Source organism: Caenorhabditis briggsae (assembly GCF_000004555.2).
Source record: "Caenorhabditis briggsae complete genome, chrII, whole genome shotgun sequence".
NCBI classification, from domain to species: Eukaryota; Metazoa; Nematoda; class Chromadorea; order Rhabditida; family Rhabditidae; genus Caenorhabditis; species Caenorhabditis briggsae.
This window is the reverse complement of record NC_013486.2, coordinates 14,262,101-14,278,265: the sequence shown is the minus strand read 5'-3', so window position 1 is coordinate 14,278,265 and position 16,165 is coordinate 14,262,101. Positions and strand designations below refer to the sequence as shown.

The 16,165-nt window shown below is 33.5% G+C and overlaps 3 protein-coding genes across 3 annotated transcripts; all 3 read right to left on the bottom strand.

Annotated features, from left to right (window-relative positions):
• Positions 1-1,729: 1,729 nt before the first annotated feature.
• Positions 1,730-3,549, bottom strand: CBG10331 (the record flags this gene model as incomplete). The annotated part of the gene is made up of 5 exons (XM_045243026.1): positions 1,730-1,804; positions 2,266-2,467; positions 2,516-2,640; positions 3,006-3,139; positions 3,525-3,549. The coding sequence occupies 5 exons, from the start codon at positions 3,547-3,549 to the stop codon at positions 1,730-1,732; spliced, it is 561 nt and encodes a 186-aa protein (XP_045094217.1).
• Positions 3,550-4,464: 915 nt separating this feature from the next.
• Positions 4,465-5,445, bottom strand: CBG10332 (the record flags this gene model as incomplete). The annotated part of the gene is made up of 2 exons (XM_002631996.1): positions 4,465-5,106; positions 5,326-5,445. The coding sequence occupies 2 exons, from the start codon at positions 5,443-5,445 to the stop codon at positions 4,465-4,467; spliced, it is 762 nt and encodes a 253-aa protein (XP_002632042.1).
• A 7,861-nt stretch (positions 5,446-13,306) lies between these two features.
• CBG10333 lies at positions 13,307-14,014 on the bottom strand (the record flags this gene model as incomplete). The annotated part of the gene is made up of 2 exons (XM_002631997.1): positions 13,307-13,538; positions 13,998-14,014. 2 exons carry the CDS (start codon positions 14,012-14,014, stop codon positions 13,307-13,309), a joined length of 249 nt encoding a protein of 82 aa, XP_002632043.1.
• Positions 14,015-16,165: the final 2,151 nt, after the last annotated feature.

Below are 16,165 nucleotides of genomic sequence, written 5' to 3'. Positions count from 1 at the left end.
AAACCGTGTGAAGAAGAAGAAGATATTTGACGACCAGCAAAGATGAATATCATAAATTAAATATGTAAGTGGGCGAGATGTGAAAAACTGAACTATTTCGAAATGACAGTGTTCAAAAAAAATGTTCGAAAGGTTAATGTTAATCCCTATGTTTTACAGTTCCGCTAATCTTCGGTGAAAACGTGCCAGACAACTTCCGATGGATTTTCGGGAAGACAATTCGTCCAAAGAAATGTGAGTTTTCATACAATTAGTTATGTAAATAATCTTTAAAGTTCTTTCAGAAACACCCTGCCAAGCCCAACGCCAATAAAGCTGGAGAAGAGGAGTAGGAAAGGTACTTTCATCGAAATTCGACATCTTCGACACAATCTTTTCTACAGATTTAAAGGTGGTGTACGGTGAAATGTTTTATTGCATCAAAATGTGCAGAAATGCATGTAGATTGACATAAAAATAAAGAAAAAATTCAAAAAAAATTCCTTCATCGAGAAAAACGCATCGAAAAATACGTTGAAAGCCCTTAGGGACGAGGTTTTTTCAAGGCCGCCCGGTGAGTAAAAGCGCGCGAATTCAAACTTTTAAAATTTTTTCGCTCGTTTTCAATTTTTTTTTCGGTTTTTTCAAGAGTTTCTAGGTTTTCTTCCAGATACATCGGAAAATTTGAAAAAAAAAGTGAAAACGAGCGAAAAAATTTTAAAAGTTTGAATTCGCGCGCTTTTACTCACCGGGCGGCCTAGAAAAAACCTCGTCCCTAAGGGCTTTCAGCGTATTTTTCGATGCGTTTTTCTCGCCGAAGGAATTTTTTTTGAATTTTTTCTTTATTTTTATGTCAATCTACATGCATTTCTGCACATTTTGATGCAATACAAAATTTCACCGTACACCACCTTTAAATGATCGTTTTTTCTTTTTTTTTGTTACTCCTTTTTTTGAATTTCTAATCGAATAAACTGTTAAATTTAAAGAAAATATTGAAATTAATTGAGCCAATTTTGGGGAAAGAATTTCAAATAACGGCACACATGAGCACGGATACGGCACGCAAAATGCATGCGTGCCCCGACCTCCCGGGCACGATTACCGCGTTGCAGCGGCACCGGTGCCCCAAGTAGCGGCACATGTGCCAAAAATTTGCTGAGATGCATCTCGATTACTGTAACAGATATCAAAAAGTTGTCAACTGATAAAATGTTTGACATATTACTAACAGCATTTTATCAGTTGACAACTTTTTGATATCTCTTATAGAAACCCAGATAATGGAGCTCAAAAATTGAAAGCTTTATTTTTTTGTTGTGGGAAAAACCCCTAAATTTTTTTCTCTAAATTTTCAATTTCTAGGCGTTCTTCAAATCTGAAAACTAGTTTTTTGAAGTCAAAACAAAAATACAAAAGTTTTGAGCCAGCAAGGAATCGAACTTATGGCCTTATACACCGTAAACTTCTGTGTCAAATCCCACTGAGCCACTTGGCACACTTTTCCCAAAATTGGTATTTTTAACAGTTTCGGATCCTTTTTTGACTAATTGAACAATTTTCAGACGTTTGAAAATGGTTTTTATGTTTAAAAACGTTTCAACTGAAAGTATTTTTCCAAATTTTTTTCAAAAAAAAATTGCTAAATTAAAAAACAAAGATCGAGAACTTTTATTGAAAGCGAAAATAAAAATCAAAAAATCAATACGCATTGTTTTAAACCAGTAATTATTTAACACTAGACTAAATTTCAGCAGAAATCTCCTCGATAACAGTCATCAATGTTCAATGTCGTATACACCGTAATCATCTCTTGGTACAGGGCCTGAAACAACTTCGTAAGTGATAAAAATTACCCTAACTTTGACCCAATTTATCTCGGTTTCTTTCATAGATATCAAGGCTTTGTCAACTAATAAAATCCTGCTGATATTATGATAAATATTTTATCAGTTGACAAATTTTTGATATCTTTTATGAGAGCTGGGATAATTGAGCTCAAAGTTTAGAAAATCAAAACAACGCAAATGAATGCTACTTGCACTTTGATCCGATTTATCTCGGTTCCTTTGAGAGATATCAAAGTTTTGTCAACTGATAAAATGTTGCTGATGATATGACAACCATTTTATCAATCGACAGCTTTTTGATATCTCTTATATCTCACCGATATCTGAGCCATCAGCGACGTGATGTCCGCCAATCGACCGGCCTTTTCAAAGTCTTGCAGATTTTTTGTCTGGAAAAAATGCCATTTTTCTGGGATAAAAACACCCAATTTTTTACCTGATGATACTCATTCAACGACTTCGCCACCCCTAAATACTGCTCTCCTGACAGCACTCGTGCTGTCTCATTGTCCCCCAAAATACTCATCTTCCAGACACTTATTGCTTTAAGAGCTGCAAATTCAACAGGATCCAATTGAAGACGTCGGAATTCTGGGGTGAGCCCGTTTAGCAGTTTGCCAATGAATGAGATCAAAACGCTGAATTTCAACTTTCAGATATTTTTTTAAAATTAGAGATCTTCTCACTTTTTACTCGCCTTCACCTCTTCGGGCATCTCCATGAATCCGATATCAGTGGCCGCGAGATACGCCAGATTCATCCAGATGCTGACGAATGAGCAATGATGGAATAGCATTTCCAAGTCGGGATTCTGAAGGTAGTCAGTTCCCGGGGCAAGGATACCAGGTCGAATGCCACTTCATCGGTTTCTCGTTTTAGTGATGGGAGATTGTCAAGAGGATTCTGGAAAAAAAGTTTTCACAAAAAATATCCAATGAAGTTGTTGAAACATGCTGCTTGATTTACAGTAACCACTCTAACAGAATACCATAATCTTTGAGTCAATTTATCTCAGTTCCTGTTAAAGATATCAAAAAGTGGTCAACTGATAAATTATTTATCAGAATATCAGTTATCTTTTATAAGTTGATAAATTTTTGATATCTCTCATAGAAACCGAGATAAATGCACTTATAGGGTAGGCTTCTAACCGCGTAGCTCATCTGAATGTTTTACCTGCGTCAAATTAATCAATCCTTGTCTCAATCGACCTAATGACATTTTGCTGTGATCAACGTAGAAACTGAGCAATGCCTGAGGATTTGTGGCGACTAGTGTTCCGAATTCTTCACAGCTCATTGAGGAGTTTTCTGGAATTTTGAGTTTTTTACTTACTCGTACACATTGAGCTCAATTATCTCGGTTCCTAAAAGAGATATCAAGAATCTGTCAACTGATAAAATATTGGTAAAATTATGATAAATAATTTATCACTTAACATAATTTTGATATCTTTTATAAGAACTGAGATAATTGAGCTGAAAGTTTGAAGAATTCAAAATGGGCCAAATGCCGTTACTTGTACTTTGAGCTCAATTATCTCGATTCCTATAAGCGATAATATCGATATTATCAGGAATCTGTAAACTGATAAAATATTGATGATAGTATGGTAGACAATTTATTGATTGACAATTTTCGATATCTCTTATAGGAACCTAGATAATTGAGCTTAAAAATTAAAAAAAAACTTACTACGAGTCTCTGGAGCCATGACCATTGTTCACTTTTAAAGTTGTGAAATGAAATTAAATCGAAGAACTTTGGGAAAGTGAGAGATAAAGAGAAAAAGACAAATCCTTGTTTCGGGATCTCTATCGACCCTAGGATTATGATCTTTCAAAACGGAACGTCGACAGACATACATAAACGCTGTCTCGGGTCAAAAAAAAGGGGCGTGGCTTGGAGAAGGCGTTCCTTACCTCGAGGGGCATCGAGGGTTATGCTGTTAACTTTTTTTGAAGTTTGGGTTACTGTAAAAGTTACTGTACTTCTCAAAAATCAACTCAAAATACCACCCAGACACATCATTAACGCCCATTTTTGTGTTTCAAAATCTCACTATGAAATCTTCGAAAACTTTTTTTTCAGCCATTGGATTTCGAGTCAAGTAACCTTCAAATCTCTTTGGTTGTAGATTATGTAAGATTTTAATCTTGGCGCGGGCGGCAACTTGTCTTCTCGGAACATGAATACTACAAAACGAAAGTATCATTTGGGTCAAGTTTTGGAGAAGGTTTTGGAGGGGAACTGGTAATCAAGATGGTGATGGTGTGTTTTGGGCAGGATGTTGTGAATTTTTGAGCAAAGAGACATCCGGATGAACAGACAGACAGATTTTTTTGGGAACTTTTATTCGAATTTCAGAATTTCAGAAAATAAATCTCAATTTCTGTCTAAGGTCTCTAATTTCTGTCTAGAAAAATCGTCAACTGATAAATTGCTTATCATAACGTCACCAACATTTTATCAGTTAAAATTTTTTTGATATCTTAAACAACAACAAGATAATTAGGTACATTGTTTTTTGAGGAGTTTCACGGATTTCAAAAGTGAAAATTCAATCATATTTAAGCGTGATTAAAAAAAAATTAAGCTTCTAAAAAAAATAACTACGAGAATTGACACATTGACCTCAGGAAGAGTAGTGAAAAAGAAGTGTGAAGTGAGGAGAAAAATCAGTTCTTCCTTCCCTGGGCTCCTGAGAAGGTGACCCGGGGTAGGGATCCGGGAATCCTGGAATTCCGAAATCCTGGAATTCCGAAATCCTGGAATTCCGAAATCCTGGAATTCGGAAATCCCAGAATCCGGCAATCCGGGAACCCGGGGATCCGGGGATCCGGGGACCCGGGGATCCGGGGATCCGGGGATCCGGGGATCCGGGGACCCGGGTATCCGGGGATCCGGGGTTCCGGGGATCCGGGGATCCGGGGATCCGGGGATCCGGGGATCCGGGGATCCGGGGATCCGGGGATCCGGGGATCCGGGGGTCCTGGGTCCTGGGTCCTGGGTCCTGGGTCTTAAGTCCTGGGTCCTGGGTCCTGGGTCCTGGGTCCTGGGTCCTGGGTCCTGGGTCCTGGGTCCTGGGTCCTGGGTCCTGGGTCCTGGGTCCTGGGTCCTGGGTCCTGGGTCCTGGGTCCTGGGTCCTGGGTCCTGGGTCCTGGGTCCTGGGTCCTGGGTCCTGGGTCCTGGGTCCTGGGTCCTGGGTCCTGGGTCCTGGGTCCTGGGTCCTGGGTCCTGGGTCCTGGGTCCTGGGTCCTGGGTCCTGGGTCCTGGGCTACCCAGGTACTACTAGGACCGCTTACCCTACCTAACTCAGAAATACCCTTTTCAAAATGCCGCGGCCGGCACACCCTTGGTTTTATGGCCTGGGGTAATTTTTCTGAGATTTCTAAAATTTTTCGGATTTCTCATTTACCAGCATTCCGTTTTTTTTCAGATTTGTTTCGAATAGAAAAATGTTCCCATCAAATCCACACGTAGTCCATTTTCTCACCCACTCACATTGCACACCTTTATTTTCTTCTCTCCCTGTGATCATTTTCCCACAAGTATTTGACTTTTCCTGTTCTTTATACGCTTCTTCTTCTTCTTTTTTTTGCGCTTTTATTTGCATTGTGGTCTTGAAAAAAAGAAGGAACACAAACACAAATAGCCACTGATCACTTTTTTTTCGATTTTTATTATCCTTTTGTGTTTTTGTGATGATTTTTGCATACTTTCCATTGAAAAATCTGAACAAGATGTTTTTTTTTACGAATTTCCATTTTTTTCTCTATTCATTTTAATTTTTCTTTTCTTTATTCATCTGAACTTGACCACTGTTCAGATTTTTCTTTTGATTCTTAAAGAATTGATCTGAAAAATAAAAAAAACAAACAATGGAAATTTTTCAATGAAATTTTTCAATCAGTTTTTCAGGTTTTTTTTTCAGATTCAGGAAATTCAGGAACATGAATAATTAATTTTAGATATTTTGAATTTTCAAAATTTCTTTTTTTTCGAATTTTTGAATTTCTGAATTTCTGAATTTCTGAATTTCTGAATTTCTGAATTTCTGAATTTCCGATTTTCTGAATTTCTGAATTTCTGATTTTCTGAATTTCTGAATTTCTGAATTTCTGAATTTCTGAATTTCTGAATTTCTGAATTTCTGAATTTCTGAATTTCTGAATTTCTGAATTTCTGAATTTCTGAATTTCTGAATTTCTGAATTTCTGAATTTCTGAATTTCTGAATTTCTGAATTTCTGAATTTCTGAATTTCTGAATTTCGGAAACTTTAGAATTGTAGATTTTTGTTGAATTACTGTATTCTAGAATTCCTTCTCGCCCCCTAATTGTTTTCTTTTTTCTCCAAAAATTTTGTTCTTTTGCAAAAGTCATCAACTTTTTATAACCCTCGCTTTCTATTCTTCTTGAAACTAAAACATTCCACTCAAAAAGAAAAATGCCAGATGTTCCAAAAAAAAAAGAGAGCAATTATTGCTCGAATTTTCTTCTTTTTTTTCGAAGTTTTCAGTGTTTTTTTGTTGTAAAAAAAAGATTATAACTATTTTTATTATAATTGCTCATACTCAGAACATATGCCTAAACTTTTTATATATGCCTAAACTTTTTATTTCGCATCATGCTCTCAAAAATTTTTGGTCCGTCCACTTTGAGCTCAATTATCTCGGTCCCCGTGAAAGATACCAAAAAGTAGTACACTGATAAAATATTTATCAAATTATCAGAAAAATTTTATCAGTTGATAACTTCCTGATATCTTTTACAGGAAGCAAGATAATTGAGCTCTAAGTTAATTGACCATTTTTAAACCTTTTTTTCATCTGCCTTCTGCCCCCATTTTTGCTATTTTAGGACAATTGAAACCTTCGAAAAATGCTTTTACTCAAATTGAAATTTTTCAGACAAAAAGGACTTTTTTAGACCTAGTGACGTCCTTGTGTCTTTCAAGATAATTAGTCAATTAAATTAGAAAATTGAGCTTGATTTAATGGAAAAATGGTAAGAGTGGGTGGTTTTGAACCATAGGAAACCCCTATTTTCGGGTATAAAACGCTGGTTTTAAACAAAAAATCAGCGTTAGAAAAAAAATATAGTTTTTTGTGATTTTTTTGTTATGTTTATCGAGTTTTAAATATTAAAAAAAACATAAACGATTTTCGAGTTTTTATTTTCTCTGAAATTTTTTTTTGATTTCTGGTTTTCTGGTTGGAAAATGCAAGTCAGAAATTCAGAAATTCAGAAATTCAGAAATTCAGAAATTCAGAAATTCAGCAATTCAGAAATTCAGAAATTCAGAAATTCAGAAATTCAGAAATTCAGAAATTCAGAAATTCAGAAATTCAGAAATTCAGAAATTCAGAAATTCAGAAATTCAGAAATTCAGAAATTCAGAAATTTTAAAATTCTAAAATTCTAAAATTCTGAATTTTTGATATCCTGAAATTCTGAATTTTTGATATCCTGAAATTCTGAATTTCTGAAATTCAGAAATTCAGAAATTCAGAAATTCGGAAATTCAGAAATTCAGAAATTCAGAAATTCAGAAATTCAGAAATTCAGAAATTCAGAAATTCTAAAATTCAAAATATTTAAAATTAATTATTTATGTTCCTGAATTTCCTGAAAAAATTATTAGAAAAAGAATCTGGAAAACTGAATTCATTCAAAATTCGTGCTCAAAATTTTTGAAATTTTCAAAAAATATCCCTATTTTTTGAATTTTTTTTGGAAAATTCAATTTTTCTGTTCTCTTTTTTTCAAATTTATTCAAATTTCCTATCAAATTTCCTGGGTGAGAAAAACGAGAAAAAAACAAGATAATGTCAATTTCCATCTGTTTTTTTTTCTTTCATACCTTCTTCTTTTTTTGCTTCGTTTTTCTTCTTCTCAATTTTCATAGATCTACATCTGTTTTTTTATTCTCTTCTTCTTATTTTATTTTATTTTTAAAGGATCCTGTCTGAAAACTTTTTTTTCGTGTTTTTTTTTTCAAAAAAAAAATGGATTTGATCGTTTTTGGCTGTCTAGGAAATTTATTCGAGTTTTTGGACCTCTGATTTTTTTTGGAATTCAGAAAATCAGAAATTCTAAAATTCAAAAATTCACAAAAAAACAGCCTTTTTTTCAGCAATTTTCCAAAAAATCGAATCCAAAAACCCTATCATTATTTTTGAGAATTTTTATCCATTTTTATGATGAATGGAATATATACCTAGCTATCATATGACCCATAATTATAGATGTCTGATGGGAAACGGAATAGGTCCATTTTTTGGATCCAAAAAATATATAAAGTCACGTCATGGATTCTGAAAGTCTGAGATCCTAAGACTCTGGGATTCTGAGATTCTGATATTCTGAGGTTCTGAGATTCTGAGATTCTGAGATTCGGAGATTCTGAGACTCTGAGATTCTGAGATTCTGAAATTCTGAGATTTTGAAATTCTGAGATTCTGAGATTCTGATATTCTGATATTTTGAGGTTCTGAGATTCTGAGATTCTGAGATTCTGATATTCTGAGGTTTTGAGATTCAGAGATTCTGAGATTTTGAGATTCTGAGATTCTGAGATTCTGAGATTCTGAGATTCTGAGGTTCTGAGATTCTGAGATTCTGAGATTTTGAGATTCTGAGATTCAGAGATTAGAATATCTAAATATTAGAACTTCGTAATTTCCGAAAAAAAAAACAGAAATTCAGAGCTGAACCCTTCAAAATTGTTGAATTTCAGAATCTCCGAATCTCAATTCAGAGGTTCTGAAATTCTGAAACTTTGAAATTCAAAGTCTTTCAAGTTTATCGTGTCAATGTTCACACCCAAGTGCAAATCCACCTGTATCCACACATTTTTCCGTATGTTTGATCATCACTATCTCTTTTTCTCTGCCCCTCTCTCTCTCTCTCTCTCTCTCTCTCTCTCTCTCTCTCTCTCTCTCTCTCTCTCTTTCTGATCCGTTTCTTGCCCACTGTTTACAGAGCTCACTGGCTCTTTTTTTTTGTTCCTCCATTTTTTTGCCCAAGTCTGGCCGGATATTTTGGAAGAAAATCTCCCAGTGGGGCTTCCGTTTTGCGGGATTTAAGGAACTTTTTTGCTTTTTTCTTGATATTTTTGTTCCTTTTTTTTGGGAGAATCTATAACTTTCTTGGAGTTCTTTTTAACATTTTTTGAGAGGTTTTTTCCGAAAATGATGGTGTTTTCCTATTTTTTCCCAATTTATTGAGCTCAAAGTTTAAGATTTCTTTGTTTAATAAGGTTTGTTTTTGGGAAATTTGCTAGTTCGGAATATTCGAAAAATTTCCGAAAAAAAAATAATTTTCCACTTCCCGGTTCAAAGTCAAAAAAACTAGAAAATCCGGCGACGTCGTCCAAAAAGCAAAAAAAAAACTTTTTTTCAAAAATTCGATTAGTGAAGCGATGGAAAAAAAATTGAGGCACGATGAGCTCACACATGGAGCATTTCGAGCGGAAAAATAAAGAATACGGGATTTATTTTGGAAAATTTTTTTTTTGCAATTTTTCTTTTAGAATTCAGATTCTGAAGTTCTGAAATTCTGAAGTCTTAAAGTTTAATTCTATTAAAATTCAAATTTCTGGAAAATTTTTTGAATGTCTAAAATTCTGAAATTTTCAATTTCAAACTTTTGAAGTTCTGGATTCCTTAAGATTCTAAAGATTTCAATATATAGCAGAATATAAGCTCTTTCTACTTTTTTCCTCATTTTTGTCACTTCTTCGATGCTAATCTGTGCGGAAATCTGAGAATGGGAAAATAGAGAAAAACACATTTTCCTCAAATTTCTATTCCCAGATTTCCGGATTATCATTTCATGTGAAAAAGTTCAGAATCCCAGAAAAATTTCAGAATTTCAGAATTTCAGAATCTCAAAATCTCAGAATCTCAGAATCTCGAAATCTCAGAATCTCAGAATCTCAGAATCTCAGAATCTCAGAATCTCAGAATCTCAGAATCTCAGAATCTCAGAATCTCAGAACCTCAGAATCTCAGAATCTCAGAAAATCATTTTCTTTATTTCCTTTCACAGGTAAAATGCGAACGGGTCCGTTACGGACACTCAGCGTTTGCGCGCGGTTGAAATAGAAACCGCACGCGAACCGTTTTCAGAAAACCACAAGACATTGTTCCCATTATTCCGTATTTTGTCCGTTCGCATGCTCGGTATCCGATCAGATTGCGAACGATAAAGAAACGGATCAGTTTGCGAATCTGAATTTGGAGTTCGTTCGCGAACTGATCCGTTGTCTTATCGGATTAGATACGGAGCTAGCGAAAGGACAGAATACAGAATAATCGTCCATAACGAATTGTTCGCGAATCACTTGTGTGAAATCTGAATCATGTGACTTTTTCGTAGTCAGTCAGGTTTTTTTTTCGTTAATCTTCAGAACGTTTAATACCCCCAAAAATTACAAAATCAAAGTCTTCAAAGCTCAAACTGAAAATGTCGAAAACTCCAAAAAAGTTCAAATGTCATTAGAATCTCCCTTTAAAATTCCTTGAGTTTTCGAATTTCTGCATTTCAAATTTTTCGAACTTTTGAAATTTGAAAATTTGAATTTCCGAATGCCTTATTTTTTAAAGTTTCCCATAAATTTAACTTTCCAGTCCATCAATCTTTTTTCTTGAATTTTTTGTTTTTTTTCACCTTTCCCTACAGTAATCTTCTACTCTGATTCCGGTCTCTCATAAATTATTTTTTCCAAATCCTTCAAAAAATGTGTTGTGTGCAAAACACATTTCTTCTGGAGGGTCCATATTTTTCCTTTTAAACCTTTAATGTCCACTTTTACCAAATTTTTCCCCTCTATTTTGTGCTCATGAAAAATGAGCAAAAAAGGGAGGGACACTTTTTTGTTCTCTAATCCACTTGTAATCCCCTTTTTCTATTGACTACGAGTTTCCTTTTTTGAGAAAATGGATGGACCAAAAACGTAAAATAATGGTTTTCCGGTGATATTGAAACCCCAGTAACTATAAATTTTGGCTTGTGGGTGGTTTTAGTCTCTTTTTTTTTGGCCTAGTGACGTTTTAGGGTCAATAAACCAGAATTATTAACGAATTTTGGAAAACCATAAAATTTTAACAAAGCTTGAAAAATTAAAAAAGTTTGAAATTATCTGAATTTTTGAACTTTTTGGAACATAATTTTCAAAGATTTTGTTTCTGAAGTTTTAACCAAAATTTGGAAATAAACTCGTAAACTTTGAGTTTTTATTACTTTTCCGGTTTTGAGAATCCAATAATCTTCCTTCGGATATTTTGAAATTCTGAAATTCTGAAATTCTGAAATTCTGAAATTCTGAGATTCTGAAACTCAGAAATTCTGAGATTCTGAGATTCTGATATTCTGAGATTCTGAAATTCTGAGATTCTGAGATTCTGAGATTCTGAGATTCTGAGATTTTGAGATTCTGAGATTCTGAGATTCTGAATTTCTTGAATTTCTAGAATTGTGAAATTCAGTAGTTCTGAAATCCTGAACCACTTTTGCTATCTAGAATCCCAAAGACGCCAATAAACGAACAACAAGCTTTCTCTCCAAATCCAGGAAATACTGCAAAAAGCAATATTTTCTGATTCATCCCCGTAAATTCTAATTTCTTCCCGCCATCCCATCCTTTGCAGCAGAGAAGAAAAACGAGTCACACGTCATCTTATTAAGGGTATAGGGATTAGGAGGAGGATGTGGGTGGTGGAAGACTTGGGAGATTTCATTTCATTTGTTTACATGGAAAATATATTCGATTATCCCCCAATCTTTCGACCCCATTTTTCTTTGTTTTCCCATTTTGATTTTTCTAGTTTTATACAGAATTCGTTGAATCGTTTTTCCATAGATGGAATCTCGAATCTTGGACCTTTAGAATCTCGAAATGTTCAGAAAATTTAATTTTCTGAATTTCTGAATTTCAAGATTTCTGAACTTCTGAATTTCTAAATTTCTGAATTTCGGAATTTTTAAATTTCTGAATTTCTGAATTTCTGAATTTCTGAATTTCTGAATTTCTGAGTTTCTGAATTTCTGAATTTCTGAATTTCTGAATTTCTGAATTTCTGAATTTCCTGGAATTTCTGAATTTCTGAATTTCCTGGAATTTCTGAATTCCTGAATTTTCTGGAATTTCTGAATTTCTGAATTTCTGAATTCCTGAATTTCTAAATTTCTGAATTTCGGAATTTTTGAATTTCTGAATTTCTGAATTTCTGAATTTCTAAATTTCTGAATTTCTGAATTTCTGAATTTCTGAATTTCTGAATTTCTGAGTTTCTGAATTTCTGAATTTCTGAATTTCTGAAATTCTGAATTTCTGAAATTCTGAATTTTTGAATTTTTGAATTTCTGAATTTCTGAATTTCTGAATTTCTGAATTTCTGAATTTCTGAATTTCTGAATTTCTGAAATTCTGAATTTCTGAATTTCTTAATTATATTTATTAGATTTTTTATGATTTTAGAATTACTGAATCTCAGAAATTCGGGAATTCAACTTTCAAAAATCCAGGTATCCTTAAATTCCAAAAATTTGAATTCTGGAGTTCTTTCTTTTTTTTTGGAATTCCTGAATTAATGGATTATCCAGTTTTTGACTATTTAAATCTTCGAATTTCTTAATTTTCGATTTTCCTGGATTTTCAGCTTTTCTGAATTCAAAAATCAAACTACATACACCCAGAAAAATCCCATTTTTCTGCCTAGAAACATACAATTATATGACACATTTTCATATATTTTCAGCTCTCATTTTCTTCTTGATCTTTCTCGTTTTTTCTCTTTTTTTCTGATTTTTTTTCTAATAAATATTCTGAAGTTCTATTTTTGGCACTTTTCGAACCGGATTTTTACCATTTCCTCTTTTTTTTAAAGCTATTTTTATTTGGATTTTTGCTTCCCAATTTACTATTTTCAGCTCATTTTCCGATTTTCCATTTCCTATCAATTTTTTGCTATTTTCAGATTTGCACATTTCTCCACTTGCTCTTTTTCTCCTGGAGAGCACTGAGAGAAAACTCTTTGAGAAGAGAAGTTCCCGGAATAAACAACTTTTTGCTCTATTCTAATTTACACCAACTCCCACCTCACTCCTCCTCTTTTCTTTTTTTTCTTCTTTTTTATTTGGATCTCGTGGTGGAGGATTTACGGAAAAAAAGGAAAAGGAATTCTCTGGAAATTCCGAATTTTTTGAATTTCTGAATTTCCTAAATTTGGAAGGAAGAAGAAGAGGTTTGTGGCATTTTTTTCACAATTTGGGAGACTTTTCTGGGGTTTTTCAAATTTTTTGTAATCTGAAATTTTTGTTTTGAAGTTCTTTTCAAGGTTCTGAAGTTTGCAACAACAGAAGTCTGACAATCCAAAATGTTTCAAAATGTTGAATTTAGAAATTTCTGAATTTCTGAATTTCTAAATCTCTGAAATTCTGGTACTCTGAAAATCTGAATTTCCGCAATTTCTAGGATTCTGAGATTCTGAGATTCTGAGATTCTGAGATTCTGAGATTCTGAGATTCTGAGATTCTGAGATTCTGAGATTCTGAGATTCTGAGATTCTGAGATTCTGAGATTCTGAGATTCTGAGATTCTGAGATTCTGAGATTCTGAGATTCTGAGATTCTGAGATTCTGAGATTCTGAGATTCTGAGATTCTGAGATTCTGAGATTCTGAGATTCTGAGATTCTGAGATTCTGAGATTTTTTTTCTGAAATCTCAAAATCGCTTTTCAAAAATTGAAGTTTCCACAATTCTGACAGTAATCCCTTTCTGACTTGGAGCTTATTATTTTTAGCTGATTTCTTCTTTCAAATTTTTTTTTTGATTTGGAGGATTAAAAATTTTCTAGCAAAACTCAAAAAAATTATTTTTGAGTGCCGATTTTTGAAAATTCCCAGTTTTACAGCTTTTTTCAGCAAAAAGAGGTGTCTTTCACAAATCGGCGGATAGCTGAAAAACTAGGTATTTTCAAGAAATTCTGTGAATGCAAAGTTTCCAATCTAGGTCTGTTTTACATCCTCCAAAGTATTGAAAGTGATCGGGAACTTAACAGTCGAACTCCAGACTCCTGAAAATGGTCAAAATACGTTCTAAAATCCTTTTTTTTCTAAAAATGCTGAATATGAATTCTATATTTGATTTCCTCCTCCCACATTTCTTGTTTCGTCATCATCATCACCTTTTTCTCTTCTTTTTTAGCCTGTTGACACCCAATTAATCATCATATTCTCCCTCTTTTTTTTCCTACTCATCTCATTTTTTCTTCTTTTTTATCTCAGTAAATATGAAACATGCTCTCATTAAATTTGCGTTGGGAAAAGAAGAAGCCCCCGAAAAATATGGAATATGAGAATTTATGAGAAGGATCAGAAATCATACTAGAAGGACTAAGTTTCGAATTTCTCGATTCGGAGATTCCGAATCTTATAATCTTATAATTCATAATTTCTGAAATCCTGAGATTTGGAAATTCTGACTTATATATCATTCGATTCTGATATTCCGAAATTCTGCAATTGTTAGATTCTCAAATTCTGGAAATTTTGGATTTTCTGGGATTTTGGAATATCCGAGCTTCTAAATTTCAGAAAAATCTCATAAATTCTGAGACTCTGATATTTCGAAGTTCCACTGTTCGGAGATTTTGAGATTCTAAAGGAATCTAATTTTTTAAAATTCTAAGATTCTTAAATTCTGAGATTCTGAGATTCTGAGATTCTTAGATTCTTGAGATTCATGAAATTCTAAGATTCCTAAATTCTGAGATTCTGAGATTCTGAAATTCTGAGATTCTGAGATTCTGAGATTCCAAAATTTTGAAATTCAAAAAATTTCAAATTCTAGAAACCAGAAATTTCGACATTCTGAGATTCTGAGGTTTTGAATATTCAGAGTTCTGAGATTTCGAATATTTGCAATTCTGAGATTTTGAAAACCTAAAGTTTCGAAATCTCAGAATTTCTGAATTTCTGAATTTCATAATACCGAAACTTCAAGGTTCTAAACCTCTGAGATTCTGAAAAAAAAACTATTTTCTTTTTTTCTTTGCCTTATCACAATGATCTCAGCTTATCACTAACTATAAATTATTAGTTCTCAGTTCCTGATATTATCAATGATCATCTCTTTTTCCTGATCACCTATTTATCAGCTGAACAAAAAGGAACATAGAATGTCCCGGAAACGGTCAAAAAGTTTTTCTTATCATTCAGATAGGCAGACAGTGACTAATCAAAGGTTGCTCTTATCAGTTTATCAGAAATATATAATTCTTAACTTTTTAGCTTGGTAGAAAATGTAAAAATTTTGTGTTTTGATCTAGATTTTCTAATTTTTCTGAAAAATGAAAAATTTAAGTTTTCTGATTTTCAATTTTCAGACTTATTTGGTTTTTTGAATTTTCATTTTTTCAGACTTTTTTATTTTTAGCCTGAAAAAATTGAATTTGAACCATCAAAGACCCCACTTCTGAAAGTAATAATATCCGGGTTCAATCCTGGATTTTCTGATTTTTTTTGCTGAAAAAAATCTCTAAAATTCAGTAATCTAGAGGGTAATGACGGAGTTGCCTATTAAGCCGTGGATTAGTTTTTTTTTCATAAAAATCGTGGAGGATGACGATATTCACTTTAAAAATATAAAATTCCAGATTTTTTGAGAAGAGTTTCTGAAACTGAAATTGCTAAAATCGCTTTTAAATTTTTGAATTTTTTTTTCTCTTTTCTTCTCGAGACCCCTTGAAAACCATTAAATTCTCAATGCAAATCATCAACTAGATTTTATTTTTTTGTCAAAAAAAAAGAAGTTTTTCTGGTCATTACACTAGGAAAAAGGTGTCATAAGGGGAATGTTTTATGACGTTTTTGGGTTTCTAGGCAACCCCTCATTTTTTCTTTTTTCTTGGCTTATTGGATTTGGCAAAAAAAAAAGAGAAAGAATGACATTTTTCGGAGAAAGCTCTTTTTTGACATTCTTTGGCTTATAATGGTGGCCCAGAATTTTATAGTGGTTGCTTAAAATTCAAAGTAGACGATCTAGAAAACAAAATCATGGTCTAGGAAACCAAATTTTTGATAACCAAAAACTAGAAGCAGATGGCCTAGAACTTTCTGTCTAAAAATCACTTTTCTAGCGCTTCTAGGAGCCGAGATAGAGCCCCTCCAAGTTCAGGAGGCTAGAGACGCAGACGACGAGACACGCTGCGTCTCTAACCTCGGAAACTTCAAATGACCGTATCTCGAGTTCTAGATGAGCTAGAAAGTTGGTTTTTAGACAAAATTGTAGGGGTTTGAATGGATTTTCAGATTAATTATTGCAAAAT